Source organism: Caenorhabditis remanei, chromosome I (assembly GCF_010183535.1).
Source record: "Caenorhabditis remanei strain PX506 chromosome I, whole genome shotgun sequence".
Lineage (NCBI taxonomy): Eukaryota > Metazoa > Nematoda > Chromadorea > Rhabditida > Rhabditidae > Caenorhabditis > Caenorhabditis remanei.
In genome coordinates this window covers 6,247,155-6,268,716 of record NC_071328.1, presented here as the reverse complement: position 1 = coordinate 6,268,716, position 21,562 = coordinate 6,247,155, and the positions used below count along the sequence as shown (strand labels likewise).

The window sequence follows — 21,562 nt, the reverse complement described above, 5'->3', positions numbered from 1 at the left end:
AGGTAGACACAAGAAAATGATGTGCTTGCACAACTCTTTCAAGAATTTGAGAGAATGAGAGGATTGGTTGATGACCGGGTGGTCTGAAAACAGTGAAGTGGCAGGATGTTTCAGATCTGTTGCATCTGACTACGATGAAGGGGTTTCTAATAAAATCCTAGCAATTGTCAATGTTGTACCAATTCATTCCTGAGAATAATGTGTAAACAATCAGTTTTTTCGTTTGGTAATCCTCCACTCATTTTGTCAGAATCCACGTATTTCAAGAAGTGAGTGAGTCACACCGAGTTTCTTTTCTGAATGGTATTCTGTTCACTAGATTCACTACACTCGTCATTTTTTAAGAAGTACCGTACTCCCTCCAACTCTTTGCAAACCAAGATTCAAAAAATGTCGCATCGCAAGTGCATTCTCCTTGTAAACATCTGATTCTTCGCATTCCGTCAACATATATATCATGCTTCTCCGATCTTTACCCTTCTTATAGTTAGTGATGATGCTTGATGTCAACTTTCGGAATAGTTGATATGGTTAACTAAACTACGACCTGTCAATCAAGAATATGACAACATTGGAGCTGAATTATGGAGAGTTGCAGATGAGCTGGGTTTTTGGACCTCCGCTGAACTAGAATCTACTGCGGATGGGAGGGGAATTGACAGGGATCCTGATTTTAACATTTATTCAATTTTAGCCATCAGAATAAGAATTGATTCTCAATTTCATTAATATTTGTAATTTTCTTTCGGCTTGAGATATGCGCGTTTCCTGAAGTTCCAAAGCATTCGGTTCGAATTTTCTCACGTGTGGTATGGCCGCTCAGAATGTCGTTTATTTACGTTTTTCAGTGAGGTCAAAGAAAAGTTGATGAGTTCAGCAACACGCGTCAGCACTTTTTCAACTGTTAAACATAGAGATAAGATATAGTTACTGTAACGAAAGGTTTTTGGCTAGAAAATATAATTGGGAAGCACTTGAAATGTACAGTAATTCATTTTCAGCTTCTCGTGAAATGGATGAATCGCCGCTACAATATTTCCCTTCAATTCGTCCCTGTGTTGGTAATCAATAGCAAGACTTCGATGCTTACTACGGAGTATGTTGGTTATCTGAACACCATGATATCACTCTTTCTTATTACAGTATCCTACTGGAAGTTGAACTGAATCGTGCCGCTGGACCGAATATAACTACAGTAATCGAATCGGCTCATCTTTCCACAGAACCACTTCACTCTCCAAATTCTGAAGCTCGAGTTGCAGTGCCGTTGAGCAAATTTCCAATGGAAAGTGATCTACTTTCGGTTTTGAACTTGATCTGGAAGTTATCACTGAAAGGATCTCTAGTGAAACATCGTTTACATCTGGATTACACTGTTAAGAACCAGGAACCGCAGCTTAAATACACGTTTGATGATATCGTTGAGTTGACTGTTCCAGATGTACAATTCGAAATATGCACACAAGTTTTATCTCAACAACCGGGTGCCCAACTATGTCGAGCCACGTCGCCATGTCATTTTGTGATTTCGATTCGATTTTTGAAAGAGTCATCGTGCAGTTTGTTGGTAGTGTTGGATGCTGATGATCGGATGTGGACACTGGTTGAAAGGACTAAAAGTAAGGAATTCTAATCTGAAAACTCGAGAATTAATTAATTCTATATTTTCACATCATATCCTTTTCAATATCCAATTTATTTTTCAGTGGTCACCGTGAAAGACAGTGGTCTGGGTCAACTTGCTCTCACCATTATCCCAGTTGTTGCCGGATATCTACCTTTCCCAAATGTGTCAATTTATGAATGTCAGCTGGCGGTAAGTTGGATCTCAAGACGCGTTGAAGGACAAAAGGACATCCGGATACATAGACATGACGACAGACAAGCATCCCAATAGATTTTCATCGAACCTAGACCTTGAGTCCCCCCATTCCAATGAAAAGCTCGCACCAATCTTCACTTCTCTCCCTACCGTACACCTGCCCCGCCTCTCTTATTTTCCGAAAAATGATCAAAACGATATAATTAACAGAAAAAAGAATCGAAATCAAAAACTAAAAGTAAAGAGAGACGAGAAAAAACGATGATTATACCCTATAATAAACTGATAAGTATTCCCCATTTTGTGCTCGATCAGTGTCTCTCTCTCGAGGAAAAAGTTTTTGCATAGTTTGAGTGATAAGAGAAAATTATTGAATTTTTATGGTTAGAAATAATGTGATTCGGGCTTCTTCATGGAAATGGAATGGCAACGAGACACTGGCGGAAAAGAATTGGTGGAAAAAGAGTTGGACAATAGAGAGAAAATAGGATGAAAGGGGAGATAGATGGCTCTCACATATTATTGTTTTTTTTTCAGTCCGACAACATTATTCCTGGCAACGACATACTTTTTTTCAATCGGACCGCCGGAAAACAAATTCGAGTTTTATCACCGAATAACTCTGAAAATAATAACTTTGGAAAAGAAGATTCGGCCAGAGGATCCAATCGAATTAAGAAGACAATCGAGAAACTTTTTGATTAATTCTTCCTGTAAATTTTAGATTTATTCTCATTTTCTGACGCATTTTCATGTAGAAAAATAGTACAAATTGATGTATATTGCATAATTTATAATGGGGTTCTTTTTTGTGATAATTTGTTCCTTGTCATTACAAAAATAGGTTGTTTTGCATAAATTTTTATTGAGTTTCTGACAGTGTAATCTTGTTTTCTGATATTTCTTTCAATCGGTTTCTATCCGGAAAATATATCTTTTTTGGATTTTTATTCGATGTTTCCAACAAAACGAGCTATATTTATTTTCAGTCATATATGGTCACCTGATTCTGTTATTCCTCTGAAAAAAGTCTGGAAGAGATGGTGCGAAACAAACAATTATGGCTTATTATCTCGCTTCTCGCAATGTTTCTAATGCTCATTTTCTTGCGCACTTCACCGAATTCTCAGGGATCAAATTATGCATTTTATGAGGGTGGAGTCGATCCGAGGAAGACGAGATTATTCAAAAATGTAGGAATTCTAATGAAAAAGCGGAAAAATAAAGTTTTTTTCAGGTGATTGTACATGTGGATCTGAAAGGAGCTCCACCACGTATCGGATATTTAATCGAATTTTTCAAATTGTTATCCAAGAATGGCGTGGATGGAGTATTGATTGAATACGAAGATATGTTTCCATATTGGGGAGAAATTGAATCAATTCGAAGAAAGGATGGAACATATACACTAGAAGAAGTCAAGAGACTGATAGCGTCAGCTGGAGAATTGAATTTAGAAGTAATTCCATTAATTCAAACATTCGGACATTTGGAATTTGTTCTCAAAAAACCGAAATTCATGCATTTATCGGAAGATTTGATAGATTTGAATACAATATGCATTTCTGATGAGAAGTCGATAGAAATAGTGGAAGAAATGATTCAACAAATTCGACATCTTCACCCGAATTCCACACGAATTCATATTGGGTCAGATGAAGCATACCACGTGGCAGAAGATATCAGATGTCAACGAAATATGGAACAGAATAAAATAGGAAAATCAGAATTAAAGCTGAAACATATTGCAAAAATCGGAAAATATGCACGAGAAATTGGAGGATTCGATGTAGTTTTCGCGTGGAATGATATGTTTGATAAAGAATCAGAAGAAACGATTCGAGAGGCAAAACTCAATGAATATATTGTTCCAGTTGTATGGGGTTACCGACCAGATGTTACTGATCAAGGTTATTTTCCTGATGGATTATTCAATCGACTCAATAACGCTTTTGATCGATTCTATGTCGCTAGTGCTTATAAAGGTGAGTTGACGATTTAGTTTCTTTTACACAATTTTTGACATGTGGCAGTGACAATATTTCCACGAAACAAATGTGTGCAAATAGACGTATATCTTGTCTAATTCATAGAGAACCTCTTTCAATCGGATACACGCTCTTCCGTTTTCATGCGACGACAACCAAAAAAGACGTTTCTAACCAAAACATAAAGCTCGCATGTTCACAAAAAGACGTGGCAACAACCGTGTGAAAATTACATGTTCTTTTGTTCCGTGTTTTCACTGCTATGTTCCAACCCACAAATTGTTTCATTCCAGGAGCGGATGGAGCACGTCAACCATTCTCAAACATCTCCCGATACTTGGAAAACCAAAAATCATATGTAAAACTAATGGATTTACACCCGAAAGCAGCCGAAAAAGTAGCTGGAATTTTTGTAACTGGATGGAGTCGATTCAATCATTTCAATGCATTATGTGAATTACTACCAGTCTCAATTCCATCCTTAATTGTTGATTTGTACTATTTAAATTATCAAATGCCATCGAATCATGCTTGGAAAGCTATGAAAGATCATTTGAAATGCGATCAGAAGAAACATTTACGTGGAATTCTAACGGAATGGGCAATCCACGGATGCATCTTTCCCGGAGCTGATGCTTTTGAAATCGTGAGTCAACTTATTTTTAAAAATTTTTAATACATTTTTGGAAATTTTTGCAGATAATGCACGACTGGAAACGTGTAGTTGAGCGTCGTCTATTCGGTCGAAAAGATCTGCAATCGTCGGAATCTCCAATAGAAATTTTGAACAAATTGAGAGAATCTCTGAAACCGATTCTGTATAAAACGGATATTGAGGAAGTTTTCAATCAATATTTGACTGATTTTCATTCCATTCAACGGTCTACTACAACTACAGTATCTCCCATCAATCCCGTTCCTTGAAAAATGTTAACTTTCCTGTAACTAAATGTTAATTCTTGTTAGAAAAACAGGTTTCAGCATGGAAACTGCGAAATCACGGATTAGAGCCTATTATTCCTGTTCTTCAATTATGCAGGTTTTGTAGTTTCTTTGCTGTAATTCGCATCGGCTTCATGCCTTGACCCATTTTTCATTAATTAATTTTTTTAAATACGTTCCCATGTTGTATTATTTTTAACGGGTTTTCTGATTCTGAGCATTTTGAGCAACCCACTTTGTGCATAATTCCTTTCAATACAGAGTATTACTAAATAAATGTTTTTAAAAATTCTTTCAGTTGTTCTACAGAGTTTGGTTATCAGCCACTAGTCTTGTATACTTTTCAGTTTTTTAGTTTAAGGTTTGCAATGAAAAATAGTCTATGCGAAACGGACATTGACGAAGTCTACAATCAACGTGAAGATTATGTTTTCCAGGCCACAAAAACAAAAATGAAGAAGCGAGAAAAAGAAGACGAGGAAGGTCTTCTTTACAGGAAAACATATGCAGCAGGATCATCAACAGTACTCATTGGAGGTACCTCTTCCAATGAGTTCTCACACTCATTTTAATCTCTTTCAGATCACGACTCGGATTCAGAAGAAACGTCTACATCATCCACATACCCATCTTCAGATCTATCATTCTCTCCATGGCCTCACGTATTCAATCTGGCAAATTGTATAATTGGAGTATCAGTTCTAGCAATGCCTTATGTATTTCAACAGTGTGGAATTCTTCTAGCCGCTATCATGATTGCGTTGTGTGCAGTTTTAACAAAACTGACGTGTCACTTCTTGGCTCAAGCCGCGTTTAATACCAGGTGCCTTCTTTTTATCAATAAGCTTCATGTCGTGGGTTAGAAAAAAAAATTCTCGGTCCCCTCGGCCGGTTTTGAAACAAAAATGTTTCGAACCGAATTTTCAATTTTTTGACAATTTTAAATTTTTTTGGAAAGTTTAGTTTTCAACTAAAAGTTTAGAATTCAATCAAAAGCTGAATATGTATGGTAATTTAAAAAATATATATACCCATTTTGAACCGAAAAAGGCCGGCTCTTTTTTGACATACCTGCTTTATGTATATTTTTTTAAATTTTTATTTTTTCAGAACAACATCTTATGAAAGTCTTGCAATGGCAACTCTTGGACCAAGCGGTCGAAGATTTGTGGAATTGTGTCTCTTGGTGTTTTTGGTTTCATCAATTGTCGCGTTCATTGTGGTTATTGGAGATATTGGACCACATTTAGTCGCAGAGTTTCTGGAATTAGAAGCACCGACACAGAGGCTTAGGATTCTGGTTATGGTGAGTCTAGAAAACTAGAATAGGTATCCCACTATTCAAAATCCAATTTCGTTTCAGATCGTCGTTGTTGTCTTCATAATTCTCCCACTCTCCTTCATTGATGATCTCAAGAAGTTCTCAGTCATCAGCTCCCTTGCCTGCCTATTTTATTTTCTTTTCGCCGGACGAATGATGCTCGAATCACTTCCAACAATCTACGAAGGAGAATGGAGTATCCACGTGGTTTGGTGGAGACCTCAAGGATTTCTGACATGTCTTCCGATCGTTTGTATGGCAATGTGTTGTCAGACACAACTGTTTCCAGTTATTTCATGCATAAAAGGTGGGTAAGAATGCTGGAGTTGCAAAAGAACGGCTTCTCATCTGCACTTGTTTCATTTTTCAGACGCCACGACCGATCGTGTCGACTACGTAGTATCCAACTCGATCAATATTTGTGCAGCAATGTATGCAGCTGTTGGAGTTTTTGGATACGTCGCATTTTATTCGCACGAACTTCACGGTGATGTTCTTGTTCAATTTCCACCAACCATCGTGACACAGTCACTGAAATTGGCATTTTTATTGTCAATTGCTGTCTCGATACCACTGATGATGTTCCCGGCGAGAACTGCATTGTTTTGTTTGATATTGAGAGATGTGAGTACTGTAGCTGGGATGATCAAGTAATACTTTTTATTTTCAGAAAGAGAGCATATCGCATACAGTCGACCTGGAAAAGTTCACATTCCATCTTCTAACAGCAGTTATTTTAATATTCAATACAATTCTGGCTATTCTGACACCAAATGTTGAATTTATTCTCGGACTGACTGGTGCATTCATCGGATCTCTCGTTTCAACAATTCTTCCATCCACTATTTACATTGCGAATCAATCATCGGAAACTCAGAATCGAGCGAGAAAAGTGGGCGGAGCGACGACATCTACTGCGAGATTATGTCTTGTCATTGGATTGTTTATTCTTGTTGCAAGTACTGCTGCTATTCTAATGGCTGAAAAGAAGACGTCAGTTGTGGAGAAACCAAAAGCAAAAGATGATACATCTGGAGAGCTGAGAAATGAAGAGTTGAAATCATTGGAGAGTTTAGAGGAAAAAGTTCTAGATGCCAACTTGAATATTTCAGCGGTAAGAACAAAACCAAAGTACTGGTTGAAAACCTATATTTTTTAGAAACTGGATGATATATCAGAATTAGCAGCAAAAGGAAATGATACAGAAGCAGTGAAAATGTTGGTTGAAATGAAGGAACAGCAGAAGATTCAACAGCAATTAATAGAGCGACAAGAGCAAATCGTGGCTCAGTTGAATAAGAAAACTGAGAATTTAGGTACCTTTAAACCCATAATTCATTTAAAAAAAAATTTATTTTTCAGCTAATCTAACTATAGACGAAGTGACAGTTCCAATAACTCCTCCAGTTGAGAAAGTCGAAGAAAAACCTGTAGAAAATTTGGAAAAGTCGACAGAGAAGATCGAGAAAACGGAGAAACCGACCGAAGCTATAAATATCGAAACTTGAAAATGGGTCAATTTTTTAGTTGTGAGAATAATTTCTGGTTTTTTTCTTTTTCGGGCCGGGTATTTAAAAATTTCAAGTATTTATTTCGCTAATTTATTTGTTTTAGTGCTCAAAGCATTTCTATTTTCGGATGTTCCGTTGTTGCCAAAAATGTGATACGATTAATAAATGATTCTAATTCAATCAGAAAAGATTAGATAGTTTTGAAATTAGCTTTATTATAATTGCACAAAAAATACAAAAAAAGCAGGGAATGATGAAAAAGACATAGTCAACCTGAGATTTGAATCATCATTTTTCGTTGGCTGGAATTTTTGGAATTGCTGAGTTTTTTGGAACGGACAAAGTCATTATGAGCGGATATGTGTGACAAATGCCACGTGTGACACAGAAAGGAAAGGATTGGAGTCAGAAGAAACTGAACAATTTGAGAAACTAGGATCGTTGTGATTGATTTAGAGAATAGAAAGTCGGCGGAACCCGATATGAAGTGTAAGAAGAGAATTAAGTATAGAAGGGAACATGGTACAAATAAAACTTGATAGCGAATTAGTAAAAATGTATCTACAAAACAAAATTCAAAAATTAATAGAAATGATTGAATGGGATGCTAGGAGTCGTTCTTCGCTGCGGTCGGCGTGTAACTCGGAGGATCCGCTCGAATTGAAGACATCGCTTGATCATAACTTGGAGGTGGACCGACGGGTTGATCCGATGGATTTATTGGTTCAACGCCACCTGAAAATAGGAGAATAGAATTAATAAATTACAAATCTATATTAAAAACTCACCAATCATAGTAGGATTGAATGTCGGGATTGTGTCCAACCGTACCACATACTGACCAGTGATTCCTCCTTGCGGGAAGGCTGTCGTGCGTCGATGAGCTCCTCTTTCACTTGAAATCAAGTCATCGGAAGACGAAGATCTGTGTGCGGTACGTGGATTCTGGGATGATGAATTTATCCGTCGACCAGAGGCATCACGAGAAGCAGAACGATGTCCAGATGATGAAGATTGGTGGTGGCCTGGTGGAGGTATTCGATTCACTGGGTACCTTCTATGAGCTCGATTTCTACTGAACCAATTAGAGGAACAAATGAATGCAACAATGATAAATACTCCAAAACAAGCAATCAACATAATCCATCCAGAAGAAATTGCGAATTTCTCACAGAATTCTCCTTTATAGAATCTCGATCCTTTACAATCGCATCGCCACGTTCCATTCGTTTTCGATGTGACAACTTCTCCATAATTCGCGCATCGAACTTTTTCACAATGTTCACCAGAAATAAACTCTGGATGAGGACATTTACAGACGTGGTGAACAGTTGGAACAGTCACTTTCTCCAATTTTCCATCATTTATACATATTCTTTGTTCACACTCTTTCCCCCTGAATCGATCTTTCGGGCAGATACACGTGTTATCCTCGGTTTTGTGTCCTCCATTACGACATTTCACACCAAATCCCAGGTAGCTAGCCGTGTCGTGTACTGTTTTCAGCAGTATGTCGTGCAGTCCTGTAAATATTTTGGCATTTTCATACTGTATCATTAATTCAATTTTCTATGCAATTTCTGTGCGGCGAGCATTTCCTTGCACAGAAAAGTTTGAATTCATAAAACAGTCGTATCGCTTTGAAAAAGGCAAAAAAAACAAGAAAAAAAGTAAGAGACTCTGTTTTTGTGGTTACTTATGTACTCCCCCCTCACTCTATCATACATTATCAGTGGCAATTTCTGGTGCACGTCATTTTTATAATGATGTCAGTAACTTTTGAAGATCAATTACGTCGTAAATATGTGTTCTATACAGGAGCTACTCAAGGCTTGAGACGTTGATTACTATCTTACCTGGTTTCGCTTGATTTGGTTGGATATTTTCTGATGTGACGACGAGTGGTCCGAAGAGAATTATTGCCACAAAACATGAAGCGGACTTCATGTTTTGGGTCTTACTCGGCACCAGATGATGACCCTGAAATATGTAGATTAGAGGAAAGTTTGGGGAGAAGAAAGAATATAAGAATTGTTGGCATTGTAAAAAAAGCAATCTTCCAATAGAGAAAAAAGTTTTGGCTCGATTTGTGATGGATATGTAGAAAAAAGGAGAGATATTGAAATGGCATCATGAGAACCATTTTTGAGTTAGAATACACAAGATAATAATATTTAAAATATTAAATTCAAAGGAATTCTTTATGAATATCACACATATCAAAATGTAAAAATTGTATCCTCGTGTCGATTTGGAGTTTCAACCGGTGTTGAATAGAGACCCGCTTCGTCTTAAAAACCGTTCTAAACTAGGTCAAATTTCGAAATTTTTGACTAGAAAACAAAAACATTACTCATAGTAAAATGAGGAAAAACAGTAGTAAAAAGTGCAAAATAAAAACTAAAAATTAGCAAGAGAAAATGTAAACTTTGACAAAATAGCCAAAATTCATATAAACATGATAAAACTAAGAAAATGTCAGAATTGTTTCAAAAAACTGCATCTATTGTGGCAAGAGAGCAGAATGGGAATCGGATTGTCGTCTCAAATGAGGAGCCGGTGAGTCTGCAGATTGACGAGCCAGTGGAGATAACAGAGACATTTGTTCTTCTCGTTCTTTCATAAGAAGGCGGACACCTGAAAGAATTGGAAACATGCTTTTAGAAGATTGAGAAAATGATGCGTTGTTATAGAGGGCGCTGTTTTGAGAATTTTTAGAGAGATCTACATATTTATCACACCTTAACACAGAACGGTAATTGAAATTCGACAAAGCGTAGATTGGATCATTCACTTGACAATAATTTGGAAAATAATATTAAAACCTTTTGGATTCTTTTAAATTTAAAGCCGAAATATGTGTAAAATCTATAGTTTAACCACAAGCACAAAAAAGTTGCAATATGCATCTGCACTATAGTAATGGGTTACAGTAACTCAAGGTTACGGTATGCAAAATTCCATGCACTCTCAAAAACTCATTTCCGTCAAAAACTCACCGTCACTTCCTCCAAACTTATTTCTTCTTCTTTTCGATCCTGAGTTATTCGGCATGATTTTTTGTCCAAATTGATAAAATGACGCGATGACTCCACGTGGAGCAGCCATATCTGGCTCGTCGGCCAATGATTCGTATTCTGCTGACAGGCTGCAAAGAAAGAAAAAACTAATCTTTTGAAAAATTTGAAATCTTACATTTTTACAAATTGATTGAGTGATGATCTCAATTCCATCACTTGTTCAACTGCAAACTTCTCCGGTCGATATCTCGCAGCTTCTTGCAGAAAAGCGATTCTCTGCACCAGATTTAATGGAATCGATGGAACTTTCTCTCGAATTCTCTTCAAATACGAATACGTGGATTCGCCTGCTTGTCGTTGAACTGCTCCTTCGATTCTATTCAATTGACCATCGATTTCTAGAGCCACTTCATCTACAGCAATCATACGATGCACATATGGTTTCTCACCATCTGAAAAACACGGTGGTAATTATAAATATAATCATCAGGGAATCAGGAAAGCTGAATAAATGCACATCCAGTCATACTGGAAATCCAGAATGGCGAAGCAGCAGTATACGTATAAAATTTGAGAAAGAGTAGTCTTCCGAACAAAAAAGGAACAAAGAGACGTTATTCATGCAGGAAAAAATTGAGATAAACAAAAAGCAGGGAACAAAAACAGAACATGGAGTGGTGAATTAACATGCAGTTAGAACAAGTATTAGTGGTGAAAAACAGACTGAGAATAGGGGTTCGAGAAAGTTTTTGAATTGAGAAAACTGGGTAATGAGCAAAAGTACACTTCCGCAACGGAAGAAAAACAAGTTTCTATACTTCTCTAAATTTTTCTGGGTGAATTCCTAATTTTCTACCGTATTCCCCGACTATCATGCATTATAAAAGCATTGTGAACAAATACGATACATATCACTCAAAGTGCAAGTTTCAGGAGATGACTGACGGAATTGAAGCGAAACACAATCTGTGAGACGAGCTTGGTTTTCACATCGAAGACGCATCACGGCATCCAATTGATTTTCACGAAGAGTTACAGCATTTTTCGATGATATTCGAGAGTTTAGAGCGATCTGGAATAAGATTTTGGGATAGCCAATGTTTGAAAAAATATTTTTATCAATCGTTTATGAAAATTACTGCTGTCAAATATTGGTTTTTTAATATCAAAAAGTTTCACAAACCTGAGGTCTAACTCGAGCAACATTGTGTCGATGTCTCCAAATTTGTCGTTGTCCGATGATAACTACCCATATCAGAATCTGAAAAAAATAATTATACTTTTATAGGAAACCTCAATGAGCTATTAAAAAACAAGAGTCTTCTAAACATAGTTAAAAATGGTTCTCATGACATTTTAGTCAATAAAGCAACAAAAAAGAATGATGATGTACTTTTGGTGGTGACTCATCGTCCAAACGGACCGTTTGACCTCTCTATTATTAATGTTGTGTAAAGTATGAAGAAAGAATCGTTTGTGGATACGCTTTATTGTATTATTTGTAAAGTTTTATTTGGTGAGAGTAGGATTTCTGCATCTCTTACTAATAGGTTTACAACTTTTTTCTCGAAAAATAATTTATTTTTGGAAAAAGGAAACTTGAAAACAATAGAGGGTTTGAAAACGTATCGCAACTTTTTGTATTTTTATTGAATGAATGATTTCCGGATTAACTTTTTAACGATTATATGTTTTCCAATAAATTCGATTAAAAAGGCACTTTACATTTTCTCGAAGCACTTTCGATTATTGAAATATAGGTACGGAATTTATAATCAGCAGGTTTCTATTAGAAAATTTGATACGTCTTTTTTGATCAAAAAGAAAGGTTCAAAAAAATTAATCTAAGTTTTGAAAAATCCGAGCAATGATTTTTCAAGGTGTTTCTATGGAGATAGATGTTTCTAAACTCTTAAAACGCGTTCATTCCAGTGTTACAGTTAAAAAAAAGCATTTTTGTCGAGGTTTATACTAATTCTTTTTTCAATTTTATTTTTTCCAAAACTTCTCAGAACTTTTGACTTTTGATATTCTGACTTTCCACATGTTTCTGCCGCCACCGACTTTCTAAAATTTATGATAAGATCACATTTTTTATCAGTTTCTATTTATTTACAACTTTTGTCACGTTTTTTCCAAGAAAAATATGACTCACCAGAGCAACTAAAGTCGAAACATAAATGACACTGGTTCCATCAAATATGAATATTGCCATCTAAATTTATTGAGAGTTCTGTTCTTCTGCTTCTTTTTAGTAATGAATTTCCTTCGCCTTTTTCGGAATTATTCTATTAAAATCCGCGAAAATCGATGGAGAATCCGGCTTAATTCCACTTTTCTTTACGCTCCGCCCCTTTTCGCAACACCACGGCAGGGCGTTTTGCAACCATGCCGCACGCACTTCGGGTTTTCTTTCTTTTTCTTTTTCGGTCACACGCTGTAATCTCCCGCATTTTTGCAGTTTTCTGACGGCATTTCTCGTTTTTTCAACGGTTCCTGGTTAGTTGGACGAGTATTGCGAAATGAGTTTTGACGATGTTTTTCATGGTAAGTATTTCGTTTTCAAATTAACAGAAAACGATGGAATCCATGAGCAAACAAAATGCCACCCAGAAAAAATAGTTTTGCTATTGAAAACAACAGTATTTCATGTTTTTGAAGTTAATTCGAAGTTAGCATATTACTGTCGTGTAAAATAAACTAAATTGTCTGAGCTCGAGAGCAAAACTCTTTAGAAATTAAAAAGTAAAATAGCCGTCAATTCATCAACTAACTTACTTTTGATAATTTTCGATAATAAATCAGCTCGGAAATTGTTTTATAGTCAATATAGAATGTTAAAACAAAAGCCCTTACGAAACTTTTCAAGTATTTTGTAACCATAATTTCTACTGAAAATTATTTAGAAGTGTAATCTTCAAAAAATCAGAATTGTCTATTTTTCTCTTCAGGGTGTCTCATAATTCCCCCAGTTTACATTCCAGATTACATCAGAGACATTCCAATGGACATGAGTCGAAAATTCTACCCAACACAAAATATTCGAGTAGATATGATACATATTCCAGAGAGATTGACATTCTCGAGTTTCGAGGTTTGTTTTGTTTTCATTTAAGATTTAATTTCTTTTTTCTTCGCCGATATTTGTTATTTTTCCAAAAAGAATTGTTTATCTTCGATACTTTTGACCTATTCTCTATACATTACTTCTAAAATTAAACAACGGCTCAAGTATCCGAAACGAAATCGATACTTATTATTTCAGTATTCATTCGAAGCAGAAAGTCGAGCTCGTGAACAATTTGATAAACAAAATGAAACAATTACACTGGATTCAACGACGACAACGTCTTCTGGAGGGGGACCGACATCTTCTAATCATTCAGATGTGAAAACATCGGAGTCGAGAGGTAGTGTGGCACATGATGTGTTGTCACAGGTGAGCAGAACGCTACATTTTCAAATCGAAATTAATAATATTAACTATTGAAGTTAAAAACCGACAAGTGAATATTCCATATTTTCAGAATGTTCTCGTCCCATGCCCTGTTAATTCAACACCATCATTCCGGTCATCAACTAAACCCACAAATACTCCGAATAGTTCTTCAATGCCTCACTCGTTACATGAATTCGAATCAACGAAAAATGTTTTCGATGACATGCAAATTTTAGCGTTGGATGATAAAAAAGCGTTGCAAGAGGTAATAATTTTTACTGATGGTTTCAAACAATTCTCAAAGATTTTTTTGAAAAAAATATATTTCCAGGTTCTGATGCTATCAAACTCCTGGAATTCTCAACCTCCACAATCCACGTCATCATCTCCATCATTCAATCAACAGCCCAATAACAACAATAATCATGTGAAAACAGCTGAAATGAATCAAGAAAAAATCGGAAAAACGCAGCACGAAGAACTCAAGAAGAGGCTGTTAACGAAAGGGTATCGAGTTGATTTGGTGGATAAGTCGTTGAATTTATTGCCGAAAAGTCGATTAGTTCATGTAAGACATAACCCTAAAAATAGGAAAGTGTCAGCAAAACTATCTGATTTCAGATCGAATATTACATGAAAGCGTGTCGAACAATTGAAAAAACGGGACGGAGCACTGTTGATGAATCGCTGCCGTTTTTGATTCAGTGTGATTTGAGTGACAAAATGGTTAAAAAAAGATCTTTGTATTTAAAAAAATTTGCGAATTTCCAGACGGTGCTGTCCTATTCGGATGTATGTGCGAACCTTCTGAAAATGGGATTCCCACGAGATCAGACATTTGAAGCAGTGGCTGTGGAGAAAGGAGATCAAGATAGAGCATTGTCAAGGCTTTTACCGGCATAAATTTCCATAGAATATCTAGGTTTTCTGTGATTACATTGAATATCATTTCGAATTATTTGGATGTTTGTTCTAAAACTGTGATTCTGAGCTTATTAGTAACAGTTTTCCTCTTGTAGTTTCTCATAATATTCAGTTTTGTGCCCCCGATTCTTTGTACCTTCTATTTCTCTTTTTACTAACTTTTTCTTTGTATATCACTTTACTTGATTGCGATTCCCTGTGATAAGTACTGATTTCTTGCATTCTTTCTGTGAAAATAATATCCAAACTCATAGCCTCTGCAGATACAACTTCTCATTGCGATTTGAAGCATGGAAAGGTTGACAGACATTCGTCGCTATAGAAACACAAAAACAACCTCTAATTTTCACATGCGAAAAATTCGGAATGAATAAGACAGAAAAATAGCTGTAAAAGCTCATGATTCATAAATTAAACAGCAATACGAAAGTGAAATATGGAACAAAAAATTCTAGAATAAAGGAGATCTTGAATTTATAAGTACAGAAAACTGAAAAATTATGTGTCAAGTGTTACTAATTGGATTCTTTTTTTCGTAGAAGTAGCGGGAGAGGCCTCTGTAGTTGCAGAAGGTGTAGCAGCTAATGCAGGAGATGCAGCAGGAGCAGGACTTCCGGCGGTTTTCGGTTCCTTTTTGAAAAACTTTTTCAATGACGGAGTGACGGCTTTTGGTGTAGATCCTTTCGGAGTTTCCGTTTGCTTTCTTACTGGAGATTTCTTCGATGGGTCTTCTTCTTTCTCCTTTTCTTTCTCCTTCTCTGCAACTACCGCCGCTGTCGATTTCCTCTTCTTCTGTTTTTTCTCTTCGATCAAATTTGGTGATGTACAAACTGGGACAACTTCAGTCATAATTTCTCCCCATTGCGACAAATTTATACGTATAAAACTACAATATCCTTCAAGCGAAGAGATCACAAGCACACGTCCATCACTGCTGAATGCAGCATCTGTCAGAGAATTCAAATGGATGTTATCGACCACAGCAACCGGATAATTGTGTTGACTATCGTAGAAGTATATAGCGTCTTTGTTGAGTGCAATCCACAGAAGACGATACGGAAGACCCAAATGATTCTCTTTAGTTGTTGGCAAAAGAGTGAATGTGATTGGAGAAAAACGAACGAGGAAAGTTGGTTTCGGCGCCGGATAGAATGCGAATGGGAGATCTTTTGTACCCAAATCTTCTCTCTTGAAGAAATATGTTCCATACAAATCAGAAGATCCCAATTCCAAATGTGCACATGGTGCCGCAATAAATTCTCCGTTCGGTGAGAATACAAGTGCTCGTTGGAAACTAAACAATTGATCGTCGTGGAACAACTTGTGAGATTTCTCCTCCAAATGAATCATTCCAGAGGCGGAAAGGAATGATCTGGCGGGAAGTGTGGCGGAGCTGAAGTGTTTCAGACGTGTTCCTTTCACGGCATCCATTAAATCCATTCGACGATCAGGGGACATTGTGACGATGTATTTGCCTAATGGATCCCAGCACACTCCATTTGGACTTCGAAAATTGCTTGCCACGAATAGCCGTTTACCTAAAAGAAAAAGTTTAGTGGTATTTCGAGTGCACCGCCCGTTTGCTGATGAAAGTGAAAGATTAGATACTCACCTGTTAAAGCATCATGAACAGCTAATGTATGATCATTGGATACTGAAGCGATCTGTGTTCCTGACGGACTCCAACACAACGCATTTACATCACTATTATGGTTTAGAACCTTATATCTGATCCAATTCTCTTTATTCGTCGGCATTTCATCTTGTGGTGGTGGAGCGGGTTGATCACTGAGCTTCCAAATTGTAATACGTCCTTCGCAATCGCCGGATGCCAGGAGATCATCTGAAAAAGAAACAACTTTCAATAGGAAACTTATTTTTTAACGTACATTCTTTGCTTGGACTGAATTTTACTTGATTGATCGCCTGATTGTGAAATGCGAGATTTGCCAAAAAGCCTACAGTCAGTTGAGGTTTAGTCTCTTGGCTTTTGGGGTCCAATCCAAGTTCGAACTCAAACTCCCACACTCTGACCTGAAGAAGGAATGATTGAAAGTTAAGCCAAAAAAATCGATAATGAGACTTACTTCTTTCTGTACACTTGCAGTCACCAATCTGTATTTTCCATTTCGCATCATGTGGTGTAAATCAACGGAGAGAAGACCTTGCCGGTCATGCCAGAAGATTTGTGGCATGAAATGATCCATTTTAATATTTCATATAAGGAGTTAGTCTGAAAAATTATGAGATCCGTTTGTTTTATGATATAGACGAAAAAACAGAATCTTGATATATATTTTAGCAATCTCAATCTTAAAATGCTTTAGAGTTATGACTGAAAATATTTAGTTTATCATTTATTTTGCTCGAAAATCAAGAATTTCTGAAATATTAACAGAGAATTTGTCGAAAATCACCAAAAAAAGTTTTTAAGAAGCTGAAATTTGGCAGAAAATGTTTTCAAAAAACTGTTTTACGCGCGTTGTCAATGGAGCGTGTTTGATTTTCTATGAAGTATTTTAAGAACATACATTTTTGAGGTTACCAGACAGTGGTGCAAGAGAATATTGGGTGGTAAAAGAAGAAAAATCAAAGTTCTGAGTGAGATGAATCTCCGAGGTACTGAAAAAAGCTCAAATCAAGAGAAAGGAAGCCAAAGTGCTCAAAAGGATTACTGTAGTTTTTGAAAGTTGACTCTATTTGCACAGTCAGCATGCGAGTTCCATTGGATGACGAAGAGGTCAGCATGATTCAGAGTTACAAAAAGATTTCAAGGGAGAAGAAGATAAAACAAACAAAAAGGGACACTTTACACAAGAAGTCAGCACTTTAGGCAGATGGTCATTCGGCACCAGAAGACGGTTTTTATGTCAATTTTACAATTTTTCTATTGCGATGCAAAATCGTCTAAATTCTATAGTAGTCCGACGAGACTGCTTACCAAATAGATGGATAGGTTTACTGTAGATAGTTATGAGGTACAGTATTTACAGTACCTGCAAATATGATGGAGTAACTTTCTTTGATTTTCAACTCACAATATAATACATATGAACTTGTTTGGACTACTGAAACTTTTTTCTAGAGAATGGATCTAGTACCGGCGAACATGCTGACTGTTAGCTGTCTTCGAGAGGAGAAATTCAGTTTGAAGACGTCATGTCCGATTTGTAAAGAAGAATTTGGTAAGTTGTCTGTTTTCTTGGTACTAAAGTATTTTATCTGAAGAATTCGTCTCTAAAATTATCTGATTCCTCTGTAATACTTTCTAAAGGAAGTGGATACAGTAATCCTGATTACTGTGGATTTCTCAAAACATCTCTTTTTCAGATCCGAAGCTAAACATTCCGAAAGTTTTGAGTTGTGGACACTCGATCTGTGTGAATTGTCTGAAACGTCTGCTGGAATCTGTGTAAGTCTGACAATTCTCCAAATCTACGGTAAAATCATCTCATTCAGACAAGTATCTTACTCTGGAAATGGCGAAGTCTTCACTTCTCTCTCGTGTCCAATATGTCGAGTGAGTTATTCTATGTGTCTCGTTGTCGTGATATCCAGATGTTCATAATTGTTTCAGGCTTCAATGGAAACTCGACAAGCGAAAAGTTTCCCGAATAACTTCCAACTGTTGGGTGAGATCTGTCTGGATGTCTGTATATCCAGATGTCTCTTTTTTCAGATGCTATTGCACCTGAAGACGCTCGTATCATGACTTGTCCAGTTTGTAAACTAACTGGTGCCGAATCTTCGTTCCATATCTGTCGTGAATGCACTATCCAGAATCATCAATTTGATATTCAGGAAATTTTGAAGGAAAAGGTTTGAGAAATACGTTTCATTAAAAAATATATATATAATTAATTTCAGCCTCCAATTCACCCAGATAACTACACGATTTGTTCGACATGTGTGCTGAAAGAACACAACAAAGAAGGTCATACTGTCATTTCGTATGTTCCAGTGAGAGTGAGTCTATCTGTGTGTCTGTTCATCCATAAATCCACACTTTCAGCTCGATCATCAGTTCAAAACAAACAAGAAAAGTGTGGACGTTCTTAAATCTCAAATGACTGAAAAGTTCTCGTCTGTTCGAATAATTTTGTCTACAATTCCGCAACTTGTTGCCAAAAAAGAAGCAGAAATTAACAGAATTGTGGAGCTTATGGAAAGAGCGAAAAGTCTACAGAGTTTAAATAAAATATTCGAAAAATACAAAATGGAAATGAATGAAGTGAGCTAAAATTTCAATTCAACCCCTCAAAAATACTCATTTATAGATCATAAACATTCTGAATCTTCTGATCGAAGGAGGTGGAAAACTGAATGAAATGGTCGAAATTAAGCTTAAAAATCTGGAGAAAGCTAACGAAGAAATAGATGCAAAACATTGTTTTGCAGAGAAGATAAATTTGCTGGAAGTTCTGAAAATCAAGCCTGAAGAGATAGAAGGCGCTGTTGTGGAGCTCGAAGAGCCAAAAACTCGCATTCAGAAGATAAAAGAGCTTATCTGGAACACTGTATCTCCGATCTGGAATCAAATCAATCATAATTCATTAAAAATTCTCAATGAAGACATCCACCTGGCCCACCAGAAACTTTTCATTGCCTTCATCATTTTCTATGGATTCTTCCTCTTTTTCAAGAACATTTTGGTTTTATTCTAGACGCCTGACAAAAATGTTTCTCTTCATTATTCTCGTATCTTGTAAAATGTCTTAATCGGTGCTTCTTCGCTTTTGGTAATCCAACTCTTTTCAAAAATAAATTCTACTTTAATTATTTGATCTACATTTTTTTTCGATTGTCGAAAATTTTGGACTATCATTCTTCGAATTTCGGCGCCAATACCTGATGTTTCTTTATCTCCATGCAACGGTCAGCGTTCTTCTTTCACTCTTTTTTCTTTTTTTTCCACGAAATGCTCAACTTCAAGAGCAGCATGTCTGTACAGCCCTTCATTCGGACACCGACATGTCAAGTGTGCCTCGAACCGTATGGTTAGTTTTTAAGAGATTTTCAACGTTCAAAATCTAAGTTTTTCTCTGAAACTAAAAGTTTTAAGGATAGTTTTGCTAATTCTGAATACCTGAAAAAACGTACGAACACGTCCTTGCTAAACAACAGGCTAGGGTTATTAAAGAGTGTTGTTACTCACCGAAAATTGTATATTTGCGGAATGCCCAACTCAGTTTTTTCATCATTTTCAGACGGAAAACGACACACGCCGAAAATATTGCAATGTGCGCATACAGTGTGTGAATCGTGCATTAATGTTCTGGAAGAACAAAGTCGTCGACGATACAATACTGGTTTGGATCCAACGATTGTTTCTATTTCGTGTCCGGTTTGTAGAGTACGTATGAAAGACACTTGCTTTCAAGCACCGCGTTAAAAAAATAAATTGTATTTTTGCAGACGGAGACAAAAACACCCCGAGCATGCATTCGAACAAACTATCAATTGATAGATGTCGTCGACGGAATGTGCAAAGAAGCGACACATAACATTGCATTTGTGAATTGCATCGAGTGCGAAGGAGTCTATCACGAAAAAGAGTGAGTTATTAGATTATTTTATTTTTCAATTTTAAATCAGAAAACTTTTGAGTTGAAAGCGTCTCGGACTGTTTTGACTTGAAAAAAATTAGCGCTTCTCACGCATGTTCAAAATGAAAACACTACATTCCTCATTCTAGACTGAAATTTCTCTTCTTTCAGTGTCAACATCTGCACCCAATGCTCACCAATCAACGAAGATACGAATACAAATGAACTTGTTGAACGCAGCGTCAGCCTCCACCAGTTTTCATTATGCTCAACGTGTCTACTGGCTCATATTGGAAAGAAGCACAGTTTCATCCCATTACAACCACTTCGAGTTGAAATGCAACGACAGGAAAATATTCGTCGTATACTTCAATCCCAAGAGAAACTAACAAAATCACAACTTCGATTCCGTGAACTTCTGGATAAAACGATGGCGAAATGGATACTTTGGAGTGGGAACCATGAGCTGAATATGACTCGTTTCCGTGAAGCAACGGAAAGTTATCATCAGAAGACGCTCTTTGAGAAGTTCATGGAAGAGATATCCACGAAGACGGAACAAATAGATAATCTGATCACTCATGTTCAAATGTGGAGTGATGAGTTGGAAAGAGACATGCCACGAAGTGAATTCCTGGCAAGATTCATTTCCCCAGACAGGACTCCAGAAGGCGCTAGATTGCCAAATGCACCTCCAGTTCCACCACGGCCAGCAGCTCAGCCACCCCTCCCAGGAACCCCTCGACAACACAATGCTGGGAACGAAGAGAACTTTTTGTACTACTTTGAGCGACAATAGCAGTACTACAATAAGTCAATTCCTGCTCTCTTCTCTTCGTTACCCTTTTTCAAATATTTCGACCTCGTATTCTTTTCACCTTTTACTCCCAATCACCAAAATGACCCACATTGCTACAGCATCACCCATAACCTATATTTGCTACCACCAAAACATAGTTTCTGAAACATTACCTTTTAATAATTTTCCCAATCAGAGAGCAATAAAATACTACAGATTTGATGCTTTAAAACTTTTTATTAATATTTAC

At 36.7% G+C, this 21,562-nt stretch overlaps 9 protein-coding genes across 9 annotated transcripts; 6 read left to right on the top strand and 3 right to left on the bottom strand.

Moving 5' to 3' along the window:
• Window positions 1-1,016: 1,016 nt before the first annotated feature.
• On the top strand, window positions 1,017-2,527 carry GCK72_001137 (uncharacterized protein; the record flags this gene model as incomplete). Its single annotated transcript, XM_003111427.2, has 4 exons — window positions 1,017-1,096; window positions 1,144-1,619; window positions 1,707-1,816; window positions 2,360-2,527. The coding sequence occupies 4 exons, from the start codon at window positions 1,017-1,019 to the stop codon at window positions 2,525-2,527; spliced, it is 834 nt and encodes a 277-aa protein (XP_003111475.2).
• A 389-nt stretch (window positions 2,528-2,916) lies between these two features.
• On the top strand, window positions 2,917-4,734 carry GCK72_001136 (uncharacterized protein; the record flags this gene model as incomplete). Its single annotated transcript, XM_003111058.2, has 4 exons — window positions 2,917-3,015; window positions 3,060-3,807; window positions 4,104-4,456; window positions 4,510-4,734. The coding sequence occupies 4 exons, from the start codon at window positions 2,917-2,919 to the stop codon at window positions 4,732-4,734; spliced, it is 1,425 nt and encodes a 474-aa protein (XP_003111106.2).
• Window positions 4,735-5,120: 386 nt separating this feature from the next.
• GCK72_001135 (uncharacterized protein) lies at window positions 5,121-7,581 on the top strand (the record flags this gene model as incomplete). Its single annotated transcript, XM_053722853.1, has 8 exons — window positions 5,121-5,289; window positions 5,335-5,575; window positions 5,863-6,058; window positions 6,116-6,380; window positions 6,444-6,697; window positions 6,744-7,187; window positions 7,233-7,389; window positions 7,436-7,581. 8 exons carry the CDS (start codon window positions 5,121-5,123, stop codon window positions 7,579-7,581), a joined length of 1,872 nt encoding a protein of 623 aa, XP_053591498.1.
• A 610-nt stretch (window positions 7,582-8,191) lies between these two features.
• On the bottom strand, window positions 8,192-9,531 carry GCK72_001134 (uncharacterized protein; the record flags this gene model as incomplete). The annotated part of the gene is made up of 3 exons (XM_053722852.1): window positions 8,192-8,319; window positions 8,373-9,107; window positions 9,441-9,531. The coding sequence occupies 3 exons, from the start codon at window positions 9,529-9,531 to the stop codon at window positions 8,192-8,194; spliced, it is 954 nt and encodes a 317-aa protein (XP_053591497.1).
• Window positions 9,532-10,087: 556 nt separating this feature from the next.
• On the bottom strand, window positions 10,088-12,819 carry GCK72_001133 (uncharacterized protein; the record flags this gene model as incomplete). Its single annotated transcript, XM_003111233.2, has 6 exons — window positions 10,088-10,221; window positions 10,584-10,732; window positions 10,780-11,056; window positions 11,550-11,676; window positions 11,788-11,865; window positions 12,760-12,819. 6 exons carry the CDS (start codon window positions 12,817-12,819, stop codon window positions 10,088-10,090), a joined length of 825 nt encoding a protein of 274 aa, XP_003111281.1.
• Window positions 12,820-13,608: 789 nt separating this feature from the next.
• On the top strand, window positions 13,609-14,946 carry GCK72_001132 (uncharacterized protein; the record flags this gene model as incomplete). Its single annotated transcript, XM_003111236.2, has 6 exons — window positions 13,609-13,698; window positions 13,870-14,043; window positions 14,132-14,308; window positions 14,375-14,611; window positions 14,665-14,769; window positions 14,815-14,946. 6 exons carry the CDS (start codon window positions 13,609-13,611, stop codon window positions 14,944-14,946), a joined length of 915 nt encoding a protein of 304 aa, XP_003111284.2.
• A 519-nt stretch (window positions 14,947-15,465) lies between these two features.
• Window positions 15,466-17,174, bottom strand: GCK72_001131 (uncharacterized protein; the record flags this gene model as incomplete). The annotated part of the gene is made up of 4 exons (XM_003111127.2): window positions 15,466-16,505; window positions 16,580-16,810; window positions 16,857-17,001; window positions 17,055-17,174. The coding sequence occupies 4 exons, from the start codon at window positions 17,172-17,174 to the stop codon at window positions 15,466-15,468; spliced, it is 1,536 nt and encodes a 511-aa protein (XP_003111175.1).
• An 881-nt stretch (window positions 17,175-18,055) lies between these two features.
• Window positions 18,056-19,631, top strand: GCK72_001130 (uncharacterized protein; the record flags this gene model as incomplete). Its single annotated transcript, XM_003111213.2, has 8 exons — window positions 18,056-18,152; window positions 18,298-18,379; window positions 18,427-18,487; window positions 18,545-18,599; window positions 18,647-18,786; window positions 18,835-18,933; window positions 18,980-19,198; window positions 19,245-19,631. 8 exons carry the CDS (start codon window positions 18,056-18,058, stop codon window positions 19,629-19,631), a joined length of 1,140 nt encoding a protein of 379 aa, XP_003111261.2.
• Window positions 19,632-19,885: 254 nt separating this feature from the next.
• On the top strand, window positions 19,886-21,312 carry GCK72_001129 (uncharacterized protein; the record flags this gene model as incomplete). The annotated part of the gene is made up of 4 exons (XM_003111277.2): window positions 19,886-19,964; window positions 20,175-20,320; window positions 20,383-20,522; window positions 20,685-21,312. 4 exons carry the CDS (start codon window positions 19,886-19,888, stop codon window positions 21,310-21,312), a joined length of 993 nt encoding a protein of 330 aa, XP_003111325.2.
• Window positions 21,313-21,562: the final 250 nt, after the last annotated feature.